The 17,168-nt window shown below is 47.8% G+C and overlaps 1 protein-coding gene across 2 annotated transcripts in view; it reads right to left on the reverse strand.

Moving 5' to 3' along the window:
- LMX1A (LIM homeobox transcription factor 1 alpha) overlaps positions 1-17,168 on the reverse strand; it is a 144,678-nt gene that overhangs the window by 33,907 nt on the left and 93,603 nt on the right. For both annotated transcript variants that reach the window (XM_045546308.1, XM_045546309.1), the window contains exon 3: positions 8,481-8,713. In XM_045546308.1, coding sequence (XP_045402264.1) covers positions 8,481-8,713 — 233 coding nt within the window. The remainder of the gene's footprint in view (positions 1-8,480; positions 8,714-17,168) is intronic.

Raw genomic sequence — 17,168 nt, forward strand, 5'->3', positions numbered from 1 at the left:
GACGATATCTTTTGTCCTATTCTCAGCATCTGACACGGCACGTACAATGAAGACATAGTTATTGGCTTGAAGTTTAAGTTCTTTATGCCAATTCTAAAACCTGGGCATAGGTTTGTAATTGTGCTTTGAAGCTGTACTTCAAAATTCAGATCATGATCCATCAGTAGCTTATGAAATTAATACAGTGGGCTAAGCCTAGAATTTAAAAAATAAATAGAATAGAAAACATCATCACATAGGGAAAGCAGTGAATTATTCTAAGTGTTGAAATTAATTTCATACACACACATAGAAATGTGTATCTAGGTCATGATAAAAAATGTATTTTTTACCAAGCTGCGATTAAACTTTTCTGAAAAGTGCTGCCGTAGAGGAGAGTCTTTTGAAAGCACTGCTTTAGGGGGAAATATAAAATATGATTTAAGTACATTTATAAATGTATGTAAACACAAATATAATGTTTATCAGAGTACTTTTAATGCCTACTCAAGGTTTTGTATTTTTTTTTTAGTGACTCACCTCTTTGCTTCTTAAAGGGAAGAATGGCAAGATTGATTTCCAAGTTATGTCCTTTTTTCCTCTGTCGGGCCCTTTATATCACAAAGTTGTCCTACTATTCCCCTGACACTAGGATGTTGGCTTAGAGATGTTTTTCTCAACTGTACTGCTGAGTATTCCCTAACTCCTTTGCCTTTCTTTTTCTGCAACTAAAACACAGCGTTTACCACAGAGCCTGACACCGTGGAGGTGTCTGTAACAAATATTTGTTGAATTAAAGGTTGGTAAGGTGGTTTATGGCATATAAGAGAGCGATGCCAGCAGGCCTATTCGGGAATAGAAAGCGTGACTTTGGCCTTAGCTGTACAGTGCATTCCCTAACGGGGAACGGTCAGGCCCACTGTCCTTTCTGCACTCAAAGACTAGTGTCGCAGGAGAGGAGTCTAATCCACGCCAAAAGCAACTCATTCAAAGACGGGAGACATACACCACCTTCAACCCAAGGGGCACAGAAAGCCCCACCCCCAGGATAACTATATGCCAGGAAATGTTATGTTCAGGAGTAAGAAGGTACTTGGGCATTCAAAAGAGCTCAAGTCACGATCTCATTATAAGCATCAGTTTCCTGGTCTATAAAAGAAGGGCAAATCCTTCCCATTCTTGCTTAAAATTCCTACTAAGTCCCAGAAACAACCACAAGACTATTTATTTCCTCCTGCTCTTCTGCACAGACTGTGCAGGATGCCAGGCTCGCGAGACTAGTCAGAAACTGGAAAACACATCTGAGACACACAGGCCCCTGGTGTGACTCAGCTCATCTCCAGTTCATGCCTTCTAGGCACCCAAAATGACAGGCCCTCTGTCTGTACCCCGAGATGCCGCAGGTCAGCTATCCAGAGGCATCTAAAACAAAAGAGCAAAGACAGAAGAGGAGATGTTTGTGAAATGATGGATCTTTGCTGAAATAAGCTGATGAGCCGTGAGCTACCCAGGAGTAGACTGTCCCCTGCACAATGAGATGATAATGATGGCTGTCATTTACTGGGAACTAACCAGGTTTCAAACCCTTGATTTATATTATCTCTTTTCATTCTTATAGAAACCCACAGAGAAGGAATTATAACCCCCTTTTTGCTGATTAGGAAGAAGAGTCGGGAGAGGGGAAGGGATTTACCCAAGGTCACACTGCTTGTGAGTGTAGGGCCAGAATCAAACTCAGACCTGTCTACCTTTAGATCCCAAGCACCACAATATGGAGAATGAGACTTCCTCATAACTCCTGATGACTTTTTTTTATACCTTGTGTTGTAAGATTCAGGACGATGAACTGACAAAGATAATCCCAAAGTACAGTCAGGCATTTCCCAGAATTCATGAGGCAACCACTGCCTCTCTAGTCTAATTTATTAGAGAACAAGAAGAGTTCCAAGATGGGTTGAAAGGAATACTTCCATAATGAATCAAAAAAAAAAAAAAAAACAAGCAATCAGTTCCAAGGTTGTGGAAGGAAACTAAGACCAGTGTCTAAACGCCAGTGATGACGAGTGTGGCTCGGGAGAGGAGAAAGAGATGTACTAAACACTGAGAGCGGCAAGAGAGGCATCTGGATCTTCCAAAGCAGCAACATCCCATATCCCAAAGAAAATCAGAAGGACAAAGAAAGGAGGATTCGCAGAATCCAGTATGTGTGAAGAATCTTCTTTCTGGCTCCAGTGAGAAGAAAAGTCATACTGGAGGTTGGTGCTTCTTTGCTAAGGACCTCACAGGCTCATATGAACAGGACAAAGTTACTTTATTCACACAATAAGCAAACATTTACTGAGCGCCTATTGTATGCCAAGCACCATGCTAGGCCAGGTGAGTGCAGGACACGACGAGAGAAGTAGCATAAGCCCCACAGTGCAGCTCAGACCACCCCATGAGCAGAGGCCAAGGCATTGCCGCCTTGATCCAAATCATAAAACATTCTTTGCAGAAAGAGGCCCTCATGATGGGGACTTCACAACCCAGACTTCCTCTGGGAAAAGCCCTCTACAAAAGCCTTGCACCTAAAGGAGCTCTGCCTTAGCCAAGGAATAAATTCTAGAGCATAATCTATTTTTTTCTCATTTTTTTCTTTTTGTTTTTTTATTTTTAAACTTAGCCAGGTACTGATAATCTAAAATACAAACTGGTTTTCAGGAAGAAAAAGTTTTTAATGATAAACAAATAAACCCCAATAAACAAGCAAAAAACACAGTTCGATCCCATGGTGAGAGGTGCTAAAAGGAAAGAAAATGCAAAAGATATTGTTGGGGAGAGGAGCAAAAAATGAAATTCTGACTAAGTACTCTTCAGTGATCCCAAAAATGAAAAAAAAAGGAAGGCAATTTTTAACATAAAAATAACATAAAACTTTATAAATGCAGCATGGTATACTGGATTAGATCCTGGAATGGATAAAGACATTAGTGGGAAATCTCATGAAATCGAATAAAGTCTATAGTAATAGTGCTATGCCAATGTTAATTTCTTAGTTTTGATAAATGTACCACGGTTATATAAAATGTTAGCATTAGAGAAGGCTGGATGTAGGTATATAGGAACTTGTGTACTATTTTGCAACTGTTCTGTAAATCTAAAACTTTATTTCAAAATTTAAAAAACATTTTCTCTTAAAAAGTTTTTTAAAACTGCTGCACCAGACACTCTCAGATGACCCCTGATTTTAAAAGAATCATGTGACGATAAGAAGGGTAGATAATTAAGAAATGCAACAACGCAACATGGACCAGCCAGAAACCATAAGTGCCTTCTGCATCCAGGTCAAAAAAGCTAATGAAATCATGGACTACATGAATAGAGTAAGATATCTGGGTCGAGTAGTAATAGCGACACTCTGCTAGTTCAGACCACATATGGAAAACTGTATCCCCTGCTTGGTGGTACCTCTGTAGTATTTTCACAGATAGAGCAAAAAGTCTCTTACAAGGGTTAGTTTGAAGAATGGGGAAGAACTAGAAAGGAAAAAAAGAAGACTTAGAAAGTCTCTTAGATCTTAGGAAGGATTTTTGTCCCCAACTCGAAGGGCTGCCACCTGTAGGGGAGACTGGCTTCTTTTGTGAGTTCCTGCAAGTAGAGCTGCAACCAAGTCCTGAGATTACACATGGAGACACACATTGGAGCTTGACACAGCAATTCCGACAATTTACACTCAGGATTGAGGTCAAGAGCTCCTGATATTGTGAAATATATATGTGGTCTTCATTTGGTTTCCTGCCAAAAAGCTCCTAAAACCCTTGGAAAATCCACAGTGGTAAGAATGTCTTTTGTATGCTAATGAGATGATTGGTAGCTGGGCCACCTTTCAGGGGGCTCGTCACCAGAAAGACCAAGGCATGATTAGAGGCCTGGGACTTTCAGCCCCACCCCCCAAATCTCCAAGGAGGGAAGAGGGGCTGGAGGTTAAGTTGATGACCAATGGCCAATGATGTAATCAATCATGCCTATGCAATGAAGCCTCCCTGAAAACCCAGAAGGACAGGGTTCAGGGGGCTCCCGGACAGCTGAACTCATGGAGGTTCCTAGAGGGTGGGGCACCCAGAGAGGGCACGGAAGCTCCACACCCCTCCCCACATACCTTACCCCATGCATCTCTTCACCTGGCTGTTCGTTTCTATTCATTAAAGTATGCTTTGTAATAGATGCGTAAACATAAGTAAAGTGTTTCCCTGAGTTCTGTGAGTTGCTCCAGCAAATTAATTGAACCCAAGGAGAGGGTTTTAGGAACCTCAGTTTATAGCCAGTAGGTCAGAAGTACAGGTGACAGCCTACTCCTTACATCTGAAGAGGGGCTGGGGCAGTCCTGTAGGACTGAGTCCTTCACCTGTGGATCTGATGTTATCTGCAGGGAGATAGTGTCAGAATTGAATAGAATTAGAGGACACCCAGCTGGTGCCCACTGGGGAACTGCTTGGAGTGTGGGGGAAACCCACACACCTCTAGCATCAGCAGTGCTTGCTGAGTGAAGAGCAGAGAGCAGGAAAAGCACTTTGGCATTCTCCCCCATGGCCACATTCTCCCCCACCCCCACATTCTCCCCCACCGCCATATTCTCCCCCACCACCATATTCTCCCCCACCGCCATATTGTCCCCCACCCCCACATTCTCCCCCACTGCCATATTCTCCCCCACCGCAATATTCTCCCCCACCCCCATATCTCTTTCGCTCCCCATAGTGGAAGATACTCGAGTGGAAGCCGGGTGGGCATCTGCTGGGAGCCTGGACCGGATGAGCTCCGACCTGCCTGCCGATCGCAAGCGCCTGATTCTCTGGGGAAGGAGAAAAGTGCAGGTGTGAATGTTGGGGGTCTCTCCCAGAGACCGTGGGCGTCCAGCTTGCCCAGTGTCTGACCCTGGCTACAAATCCCATCCATCTGCTTGGGAGGCTGCCTCAGGGCCACTAGCAAAGCAGGGATCAGGACAGAAAAGTTGAGCCACATCAGAAAGAGCCTCCAGCAGCCGAAGATCTCCTGAGTTTGTGCCCCACGTGGCTGTGAGCGTGTCAGGTGCTTTTGCGTAAGCCAGATGGGTCAGCATCATGAAACCACAGATTCTGGAATCCTAGAATGAAGCAGCCCTGGAAGTCATCGGTGCAGTCTTCTACCAACTGTGATTAATATGTGAAGGGACAAGCAAGTTCACTTCCCACAAAGGTAGTTCAGTCTGCACCCTTGTTGAACGACACAGTGCTACCCTCTATGGAACCAAAATCTGTCATTTCTGCCCTAGGACATGGGTCTGCAACCTTGGGTGTGACTCTCATATATTCCTTAGCCTTATTTTTACAAAGCAACTGAGTTTCTTTAGTTGTTTATCATTAACAAGCTAATCACTCTTCTCAAGACTCTCTAGGTACTCAGTGACCTCCTAAAATGCATCATTTAAAATTAGCCCAAATAGGCCGGGCGCGGTGGCTCAAGCCTGTAATCCTAGCACTTGGGAGGCCGAGGCGGGCGGATTGTGTGAGCTCAGGAGTTCGAGACCAGCCTGAGCAAGAGCGAGACCCCGTCTCTACTAAAAAATAGAAAGAAACTATATGGACAGCTAAAAATATATATATAGAAAAAAAAAATTAGCCGGGCATGGTGGCACATGCCTGTAGTCCCAGCAACTCGGGAGGCTGAGGCAGTAGGATCGTTTAAGCCCAGGAGTCTGAGGTTGCTGTGAGCTAGGCTGACGCCACGGCACTCACTCTAGCCCGGTCAACAGAGTGACACTCTGTCTCAAATAAATAAATAAATAAATAAAAATAAATAAAATTAGCCCAAATATTCTAAATATGCTCTAATGCAAAAAAATAAATAAATAACAGAACTATAATTACGTGTTAGGGACACAATAGTTCTATTAATGCAGCGTATGTCTTCTTAGCCCTTATTGAGTTTATCAACTACAACCCCACATGGAACTCCACCGAAACAGGCCCCATTTCATACAATTTTACAATTGAATTTTGGAGCCTGATAGTTAGATTTCGTCTCGCCAACGTTGTGCTGATCTGTTAGCTCGTCAAAATCTTTTTGAACCTTGAGAGTATCGGCTGCCGCACCAGCACTCCCTGCCAGGTTTGTGTCATCTGCAAAGTGAATAAACCTGCCTCGTGTGTCTTCATCCGAATCATTGATAAAAACGTTAAAGATGACAGGTCAATCATTCACTCAACAAATATTTATCAAACATCTACAACGGATACGTATGTTGCTCAAGACAGAAACCAGAGGGGAAATTGTATTTGTATTGGGACAGAAACTACTAGCGTTTGCTTTCTGTAAACCTCTACTAGGAGGTGGACTTCACTCCTTGAAGATTTAATTCAGCTCGTTAGGTACTTATTGATCACTTACTCTCCTCCTGGCCTCATGCTAAGCTTTGTGAAGGGAACAAAGGAATTAAAAGCTGCAACCCTGCTCTCTGGATGTTTGTCCTCTCATTAGTGAAGGAAGCTTTGATACACAAAACATTTTACAATGCAACAGAGACAACAGTTATATAATTGACAAAATCGGTGGTCCACATGAGATATTTGATTCCGGTTGACACTTGAACATCATTTCATTTAAAACCACAAAAATAATTACTGATTTTTAGAGTCGAGGGGGATAACAGAGATCTTCTAGAAGCATTGTCCCCTCCCACACCACCAATATTCCTTTCAACAAATGGGGGGTAAAATCTCTTGAATAGTCTTACCCTCTGTTAGATCTAATAATTATAATGACATCCCAGCATTCTCTGTGTTGAGCTGAAAAGTGTTTCCCTGTACACCTTTCTACCTACAGTGAAAGCACTCAATGATTGTGTTGAATAATTAAATAAATGAATTTTAATTCTGGTCTCGGAACTCAGGAAAAGCATGGGTCTGATCCAACCATTTGAAGGCAACGATTATGTCCTTATTTAGCCTTTACTTTTAAAGCCTAGACAATTGCTTCATTGGACCATCTTTTGAGACCTCCCTGTACCACACCGTTCTAATCCTGCATATGGTGAGACTGTGCCTGCTGTGAAGTGAGCACTCAGGATACGCCTACTGAATACATGAATGAATGAACTGGAAAGCTCCAATTTGCCTCTATCAGCCTCAAAGAGAAATTCCTAGAGCTGAACATATTGCTGAAAATGTGGCCAGAAAAGTGAACCTGTTGCGGCTCCTTCACTCTGAACATCGTAATTGTATCAACCTATCAATGCTGCTCAGATCCAGATTTCTCTTATCGCCTTTTTGTGCAGGGGTAGGGGGATGGGGACAACACACTAATGCCTCGTGTTGACTTTGCAGTCAAGAAAAATCTGTAAACTTTTAACACAGGGGCCAACTGGATAACTTAATGATCAAGCCCCCCACACAACTGTGTGCCAGGAAAAGCTACACCACAGCATGTATGTCCATGAGACAAAGAATGGCACGTCCCCCTGGGTGCACACGTCTTTCTGTGGTCATGCTGATATACTGATGTACTATAGCACTAAGCCCTTTGGGAATCTGAAAATTTTGCAATATTCTGGGGAGGAGACCTGAGTGGGTGGGCACAGCAAGACACCTGGCGGGAAATGACAGGGTGCGCTGACCTTGTGACACCAAGTGGAGGCCATTAGAACAGGCCCCAACTGCCCCTGAAGGAGATATTCCACAGGTCAACACCAGTGTTCCTGACAAGGAGAAATTTCTCTCAAATTAAAATAAATCCAGGAAAACTTAACACCAACGAGCCCAGTAGGAGTTGGGATTGTCCTAGTGTCACCTGTCTTAAGGCTGCAAGCAGGGTCAGACAAGAAGGACCAACTAACTGGGAGGTAAAGGAAGGAAAACACAATGCTATGAAGATGCTAACACCAGCCAGCAGGTGTTAAGCACCGGTATTTATTGAACACCAGGCTTTTATGTGCATTATCTTTTTTATTTCTCTATTAGGTAGGCATGATTATCGCTATTTTGCAGTTGCAGAAATGGAGGCTTAGAGAGGTTCAGAATCTTCCCAAAGTTGCACAGATGTACGTGGTACGGCCTGGGTAAAGCACCCACCTGTCTGTCTCCAGAGCTTCTGTACTGTGGCACCAAGCCATGACGCCTTCGTCTCGTGTGTTTATTCATTCTTTAACAAAGAGTTTCCGGAGCACCCTCAGTGCCCCAGGCCTGTGCTAAGCCCTGGGGGTGCTGTGGTAAATAAGACACAGACTGCCCCTCATGGAGTTTAGCATTCTGAACAGCTGTACACCATGGAGTTGTGGGGTAATTTGTTACACACCACTGTCACGGTAGTAGCTGACTGATACGAGATTACTCTGAGTTTATGAAGAAAGTTTCTGTAGTACACAGAGCTGCCTTGCCATGGAGCTGGGCTGCCCTAGGGGCTGGCCCTCCAGGCAGGAGCAACGCAGACGGCCACCCCACCCCACTGTCCCCACCCCGCTGCAGCCCCGCCCCCCACCGGGCACTCACCCGAGTCTGAGGCTGCCGGGCTCACCAGGCTGAGCAGCTCCCGCTCCTTCTCGTAGTCCCCTTTGCAGAGCAGCTGCCCCTCCTTCAGGACAAACTCGTCGCCCTTCTGAAGTTGCCGCTCGCACACACAGCAGCAGAAGCAGCTCAGGTGGTACACGCTCTTCTGGGCCCGCATCACGAACTCGTTGGGCGCGATGGCTTCGAAGCAGCCCCCACATTTGACAGCAAACAGCCTGGAAGCAGGGGAGAAAGGCAGTGAGTACGGTCCGGCTTGGGCCTCGGTCTCCCCTGACAGCAAAAGGGGCTTCAAGAACTGGGATGAGGATGCTCAGAACGGAACATGCTTTAAGTCCAGGTTATTTATTTTCCTGAGGAGGCTGAACTAGAGCATTCAGTTGAGTCATTCTTTCAAAGGCTTAAGAAAAGAAGTGCTAAAGATGCTGCAGGAAGGATGTCTGAGCTGATGCCCAGGGAGCATTTAGTGGGGTCCATGGCACAGTGTCCCCCAGGGGTTGGTCTCCAGACTGGTGCCAGGCTGTCCAGAATCCCTGAGGGAGCTTGTTATTTAAATCAACAACAATAACAAAAATGTCCAGGCCCACTCCTAGCAGCACGTAAAGGGTATGGCCCAGAATGCAGATGTTTAACAAGCTCCCCAGATGTGCTCAGCTCCTAGATGTATAATCTAATTTTTGAAAGATAAACTGCATCCCAACTTTCCAGCCTGATATTCAACGTATTCGGCCCATCTCTCAGTACTTAACTCTTATTTCATTTATTTTCAACAAAACACTTAGGGAGTATCTACGTCAGATGCGAAGCCAAAAGCAGTAAGTGCTAGTGACGTGAAGGTGAATAAAAGAAAATCCCCTCCAGAAATGAGTTCAGCCTAACGGAACAGACAGACGATATCCAAATAATTAAAGCGGAGGGCTACAGGGGTACAGAGGAGGAAACAACTAACTGGCAGGGAGTGAGGAGGGGGATTTGCATTTTATTATGTGTTCTACGAATCTTGAGCAAACGACAGCGAGGAAGGAGGGCAGGCTGGCAGGCATGAAGCAGGGGAGGAGGGGCATCCCGGCCCGGGGGAAAGCCTGTGCCCAGGCCTGAAGCTGTGAACCTGAGGTTGTGGGTGTGCCCCACCAGGTTGGAGGCAGGTGCCTCAGGAGGGGTGGCAGGTGGGCTAAGCCATGACCCCATCACACACCAAGGGGCTGGACATCATCTGGCAAGCAATTGGACATCAGTGAATGATTTTCTAACATGGTAAGAGCCACGTTTTGGAAAAGGAACTCTTGGCAGCATGAGCAGTGGCGTGGAAATGGGGGTAGAGAGATGAGTGAGCAGCGGAGAAATGCTCAGGGTTAGCACTCATGCCGCGGCAGGGACGGCAGAGAGGAGGGGCAGAAGCCACAGCAGGGGACAGGGCAGCGAGGGGGCAGCGCCTGGGCTCCCCGGGGGTTGGAGCCGGCAGGTGATGATAACGCTGAGACTCTTGTATACAACGTTGCTCATGTCCAACCTCTGGGCCTTTTTACACCGTTCCGCCCTCCTGGGAAGCCCGTCCTGCTCTGCTCAATCCCCTGAATCCAAACCTCCCTTCAGCTCCCACCTTCTCCCCGAATCCTGCCCTGATCCGCCCTCCCTCAGCCTGAAGCCACTGCCCCTCCCTTGAACGCCCGTACCCCAAACCGTCTGCGCTGGTCATTCAGCGGTTATCTGGAGATGTCTCAGGACTTTGATGCAAACAGTAGTGGATCTGGAGGCCTGGGTTCTGCTGCCAGCTCTGCAGACAACTGTGCAAAGCCTCCAGCTGCCTGTTTCTCCCCTTTGCACCTCCTTTTCTCTGGCTGTTGTCAAAGACGTTAGGCCAGACCATCTCTCCTCGCTCCAGAAGTCCTGCAGTCACTGCTTCCTATTGCTGGCTCACAGTATTATCTTAATCTTGCCTTCTTATCTGACTTTTTCCAAGTTTATAACTTAGCTTGTCAACAGCTAGTATTTCAAGAAAAAAAGGCTATGGAATATTTATATACTCCCCGACCTGTTGCACATGGCGGGTTCTCAGTGAAAGTTGATTTGATTTGACTCATGGATTTCACTTGTTCTCCCTCTTTCTGAAATAACACGTGTGAGGAGCCTAGCATGGCCGCTGGCACAGACAGGTAAGGCTGTCTCTTCTCTTCCTTGTCACTCCAGTTAAATAACAGCTCCGGGTAGCCTATGAGAGACCCCAAATTTAAAGCAGATCTCTCTGTTTCTTTTTTCCTTTTTTAAAATTGCTTGATAATGCCATAATTGCGTTTGTCAAAGCTTTGGCATAAGCACAGAGATCATATACCCTAAAAATATCTCTGGGATTCATTCACTGCAGCACGCATTTTACTATTTCCAAAATAAAGAGTTGTTTTCTTTTTTTAAAGTAGTAGCACAGTGGCGGGGGGAACAATCTCACAAACACTCTCTCTCTCTGCCCCCACATACCAGAGACTCAGTGGATGTGGGACAGTCAGACGGTATAAGGCAGAGAGCGGCAAGGAGAGGTAGGATGGCCGGAGGGGACAGAGAAGCTGCACACCCACTCCCGGCTTCACCAGGACAGGTGTGGGCTGACGCGGAGACCCAGGGAGCCACGGCCAGCTTGCTCCGCGAGTGAGCTCCACCTTGACAGCAGCTGAGAAAGTGTGAACAGCTGAAAAGCATTTTCCTACAGACAGGCCAACTGCCACGACGGCCTCCGGGTGGCCAATCCCATCGCAAAAGCTCAATCACACATTCATTCAGTCATTCATTCTTTCCATTCCTTCCTTCTTTATTCAGAAGCGTCCCCCGTGCACCCTGCAATGCACCACACTCTCTGTGTCTTACCAGGCGGAAGGGGACAGAAACCACCGCCCTGACAGCATCCGCGTGCACAGACAAGCGTGTGTTGCATGTGTGTGTGTTGCGAGTCAGGCGTTGCTGCAGGCACGGGAGGACACACAACACCCCCCGACCTCACGGAGCTCACACGCTTGTGGACGAGACAGTAACTAACAAACGAACCGATAAACTAATATCTACACTTAGGGATTTACCTCTAGGAAACAGAATATATTTATTAATAATAAGAATGGTCCAAAGCAATGTCCCATGAATACAAAGCAGCATGACATAAAGCTATCGTATGTATGTCATTATAATATTTAATGACCTCCCAACTCTCAAAGTGTACTAGTTTATGACCCTGAATTAATACGTGTGCACTAGGCGTCTATCTTGGAAGCTTCCTAGAAGGAGGGAGGAGTTTTGAGGGTGGAGAGAAGGGGCAGCCGGGGAGGAGCTCCGACGGAGGCATCACACCCAGCTGGCACGAGAAGGAGGGAGCCGTTCGAGCGCCCTGCGTGGGGAGGAGGCCCAGGCTGAAGGCAGAGGCTGACGCCGCCTCCCAGGGACCCCCAAGGGAACAGGCTCCCAGGAGAGGCCCAGATTGGAAATGCAAATGCTGTCTCCCTTTCAACACACGCCCCGCGGCACCACCCGATCCTCCCTGCCCTTGGCCACCAGGACCAGCTCAGAAAGATCTTCCCTGATCTGCCTCCCCTCGGCCTCTCAGCTCCAGGGAGAGGGGACAGACTGGGTGCACTAGAGCCCACAGACCAGGACTCCCGGTGCCGGCAGCCCTTCCCCTGCCCTGTCCCTCCCTCTGGCTGCCCAGGATGGTTTATTCTCTCTGTGCCTGAACCTCTGCACATACCCGTCGCTTGAATATTTGCCTTCACTCCCTCCCCCCATGCTGGGCGCTGTGCGCTCGGGAGAAAATCCACCCGGTTCATCCTTGGGCCCCAAGTCCCCAGTCACTGTTTGCCAACCTGAGCAAACTAATCAGTGCTTTTCCAGGAGCTGGTCAAAGGCCCTTTGTCCCCAAGCCCTCCCTCTCCTCCCCGTCCCCTGGAATGAACTGTTAGACAGACTCAAGGCAAACGCTTCCTGGGAGTCAACAGGCACTTGAGAATCGGCCGCAGCAGGTGGTAGCATCTGTGCCTGTCTGACTTCCACCCTGCTAATCTCCTCCTCTTTTTCTTCCCTTCTTAATTTCATCCCCCACTCCAAAAATTTCCCCCAAGTTGGAGAAGGGAGGGCTGGGGTGAGCTTGACAAAGAAAGCCCGCCATGTTGACTCAGGGGTGGCTGGAGGAAGTGGCGGGAGTGGTCTGGAACAGCCATGGTCACTGGAGATTGTGGACAAGAAAGAGCGGGCCGGTCCTGTTTCCCTCCACTCTCTCCATCCGCCCTCTCCCTCTGGGCCCAAACCAGGTCAGCCTCACTGTACCACCTTGACTCCCGTTACCTTCACTAACCCCAGAGCAGTTCCAGGAGGAAAGGCGCATGCTGCCCACCGCCTGTGAGCCAGATGTGTGCACAGCTGTACGGGTACCCCTGTGGGCCCAGCTGCCGACCGTACACCTCCCACAAGTTGTTTTCTCTAAGGCTCAGACAAGCAGAGAAAAGGATTTGTTCAAAAGTCTAGGTCATAATTAAAACCCAGCCTGTCTCTTCCTAATGCTCTGGACGGCATCCCCATGGCTGTTCCCCTCTGAATGCTAATGAGACCTCACTGCGGGTTCAGAGCCCGGCAGCCTGGCTGTGCCCTGGACATGCCCCGCTCGTCTGGGCACACGTAACCACGCTCAACTTTCCTCCCTGCTGTCAACTCTCCTGCCCCTGAAAGCTCTCCAAACGATTCCTCATCTCTTTGCGTCTCATTCCCTCGCCTACAAAAATGGGAAAGGTAATATCTGCCTCCTGGAAAAGCATCCAGTGCGGTACCTGCCCCAGAGAGTCAGCACCCAGCACCCTCTGTCCTCTACTGATGGCTGTCTGGGGGCAGGCGCTGGGGAATGCCGTGACAAATAAAGCTGCCCCTGTCCTTAGGGAGTTCACATTCTCCAGCAAGCAGCAGGCTCCAAACGAATGAGCAGAGTAGAGTGTATCTGGGGTATGCAGAGAGACATAGCTGGGAATGGCACCAAGGAGAGACCCATCCATCCTCTTGGCTTAGTGTAGGGGTCACAGATTCTTTTGTTTTCTCCTTTCTCTTCCTTTCCTCTCTCCCCCACCTCCTCTTCTCCTGCTCCCTTTCCCACTCACTCTGCCAGGCAGGGAAGTAGAGGCTGGTTGAAGTGCCATCTGTGCCTTGCTTACATCTCTTCTTGTGCAGCCACAAGCTACAGGATACACAACTCTCACTCGTCTTGGTGAGAGAGCGTGGGTTCGCAGGCTCTGGCACTTCCCAGTGGTGTGACTTGGAGCACATCACTTCTCTTGCAGCCTCCGTTTGCCTGCATGTGAAAGGCAATGATGATGCCTGCGTTCCTGGACCAGTGAGGGTTACATGAGAACACGTATGTGGATGCTTTGTGACCTAGAAGGTGTAGTACAATCTTTAGTCATTTTGATTTGCCCTGCTTCTGTCTTTTAACCCTTGTGGATTTTTCTTTTTTTCCCCAGACATGGTTCCTGGTGCTTAAGGGTTTTGTGAGCCCCATCCTAAGAGCACACTTCCTCCTTAGCACATGAACCCTTGCACTGACTCCTCCCAGCTTTGACAAGGGCATGACTTCACCTCCAGCGTGCACACCTGCCGGGAGATGACGCGGGAGACTCAGCGCTCCATGTGCTGCAGGGAGAGTACTCCGCTCACACCAAGCTCTGCACCCTCTCCCCACCGGGGGCCAGGACCATCTGAGTGAGGCAATACTTCCTGCAACCAACCTTGGCCACCCCGCCCTGTGCATAGGGGACAGGGAAAAGTGACATGATTCAAGGAAAGAGCCTGGGGCTTGGAGTGGGAAGATCTGGGTTCAAGAGTTCTGCCTTTTGCAAGAGGACTCACAGAAACCACCGCCTCTCCCTGGGCCTCGTTCTTCTTTTGTTCCCTTTCCTAATGGAAAAGTACTGCCCTAGATCAGCGCCGTCACGAACTTAGAGGCGGGGAGGCAGTATGTCTCTACTCCCTCGGTCTCCCCATCCCACACGCTCAACCAAACCAACCCGCCCTGCCCACACCCAAATCCAGGTCCCCAGATAATGTTTTGGTATGACACTGCCTTGCTTCGGTAATTCTTGAACAAAATCCTTTCCAGAAGCGTATCATTCAAATACACACAAATATGAAACAGCTAAGGCCAAAACGTATTGTCGGAAGATAGCATTTTGCTCCCAGGCAATGTTTAAAACCCACCAGGCTGAATAATTTCTTAATTCACTCCCATCTTTACATTTCATGTTTTTATCACAGGGGTTGGGAAGCCTCCTCTGTAGCCAAGGAGACATGGATGTTTCAGAAGCAGATATGAGGGCTTGACGCTGAGACACTACTCGGGAACGAGTCTGAGGCAATCAACAAAGAGGCACAGGGCTTGAGGAAGCACCAGTCCCCCACCCCGTACTGCAGGAATTACAGGAGCGGGACGACGACGTGCCGGGACACCATATGGACACCCGGACTTGGGTGCCTGTCGTGTGATCTCAGGAAAATCATGCCGCCATTCTGAATGCCGGGGCCTCATGGTTAGAATATATTTCAGCTCCCAAGATTGTATTCCTGCAAAGGAAAAGAAGGCTGTGGAGATGGTGAACAAGCACCTTTTGTATTATCCTGGGTGGAGCTAGAGCCCATCCTCGAAGTGAAGAATCACAAGGATGGAAAAACAAGCACCACATGGACTCGCCAACAAGGTGGTACTAACTGATCAGCACTTAGGTGCTCACCTGGAAGTAATATTCCTCGGGTGTCGGGCGGGTGGCGGGTGGCAGGGGGGTGGTGGGATGGGTAAACTCACAACTAACGGGTGCGGAGTGCACTGTATGGGGGATGGGCACGCTTGTAGCTCTGGCTTGGGTGAAGCAAAGGCATTATATGTAACCAAAATGTTTGCACCCCCGTAATATTCTGAAATTTAGAAAAAGAAACAAAATAAATAAATTGGGGAAAAAAAGAAGATTGTGGAGGACAGGAAAAGGCGAATTAATCTTTAGGGAATACCCACTCAGTGCCAGGAACTGTGGTATTTCCACTTTCCATTACCTCATTAAACTTGTGGAGTAGGAGTAAACAGAACTATTTTATGAACTCAAAGAGACTCACCATATTGAATTCAACTCAGCTTGGCTCATGATGTCTCATCTCCATAAAAGAGAGACACTCTGCAATGGCTAAGTCTTAGGTCCTGTTTTCCATGTCTCCCCATAGGCTCTCTAGCACTGACTTCATAGGAGAAACGAGCAGAAAGATCAAGAAGTTAGGGTGGCAGCCTCAGCTCAGCAGAGGGGCTCGGGTAGGCCTGTGGCTTTGTAGGAGGTTCTGGGACTCTGCTGCAGGCATGTAGGTAGGTGAGAGGCAGGAGTTAAAAAAACAAGTTGACCCCTTTAGGCTACACAGCTCAAATACCTGAGGGGATCCCTAAAAAGGTTTATTCTCTATGAATTTGGGTTAGGAACAAATAGTGGGTGGGCACCTTCTTGGACCCAACACCACCATCCAAGACTCTACTCTGACTCCGAAACAATTGGGAAACAAGGCAACTCTTGCTGAAACCCCACTCACTGGGTAACCTGGTAGATCACTGTTTTCAAGGTATAAGCAATGGGGACAGGATTGGATCCAGAAAGAACAAAGGAAGCCCACCCTGAAAGACACTGAGTTGTAGAAATTGTAGCACAAGGAGGCAATATGATGAAATCTAATAAGCTTAGGTCCAAGTCCCTGATCTCCCACTTACTAGCTATGTGACCTTGGTCGGGCTATGGCAGCCTTAGTTTACTCATCTATAAAATGGGAATAATAAAAGGGCCTACTTCATAGAGTCCAACGAGAATGAACTGCACTAATGTATTGAGACTGCTTAGCATCATGCTTGGCACACGGTAAATCCTCAATAAAATGGTAACTATTACAATGATGGTGATGACGGTGGAGAAAAAGATCTGAATGTGAAATATGAGAGAGGAAAGATGAGGAACGATAACGTCAGCAGCTAAGAGAATAAGGACCAGAGAAGGGGCATGGGAAGAGGAGGACTAGGGCGAGGAGTTCAGGATCGAGGCCACGAACAACGCAAGAATGTCAGAGGCCAGCTGTCAGGTGGTGCTGGCCCGGGTTTGGAAGCCAGACCTGCCAGTGTGAAGGAGCCAAGAAGATCTGCCAGGTCTGAGTTCCCGCCTACCGGAAGGGCTCAGGGTGCGGTTCGTATGCAGCCTATCTGCACAGAATTTATCTGGATTTACCCAACTGGTGATGGTTAATTTTAGGTGCCAACTGGACTAAGTTAAGGGATACCCAGAAAGCTGGAAAAGCATTACTTCTGGGCATGTATGTGAGGATGTTTCTGGAAGACAGTGGCATTTGAACCACGGAACCGAGGAAGGAAGATCCACCGTCACCCAGTATGGGCAGGCACCAGCCAATCAGTTGAGGGCCTGGAAAGAACAAAAAGAAGGCAGAGGAAAGGCAAATTTGCCCTCTTTTCTGGAGCTGGTATGTCCTTCTACTCCTGCCTTTGGACGTCAGAACTCCAGGTTCTCAGGCCTTTGGCCTGGGACTGAGAGTGACACCACTGGCTCTCCTGGTTCTCCAGCTCCCAGACAGCGTATCCTGGGACTTCTCAACCTCCATAATCCAATCACATGGGCCAATTCCAATAAA

This window comes from Lemur catta, chromosome 3 (assembly GCF_020740605.2).
Source record: "Lemur catta isolate mLemCat1 chromosome 3, mLemCat1.pri, whole genome shotgun sequence".
Lineage (NCBI taxonomy): Eukaryota > Metazoa > Chordata > Mammalia > Primates > Lemuridae > Lemur > Lemur catta.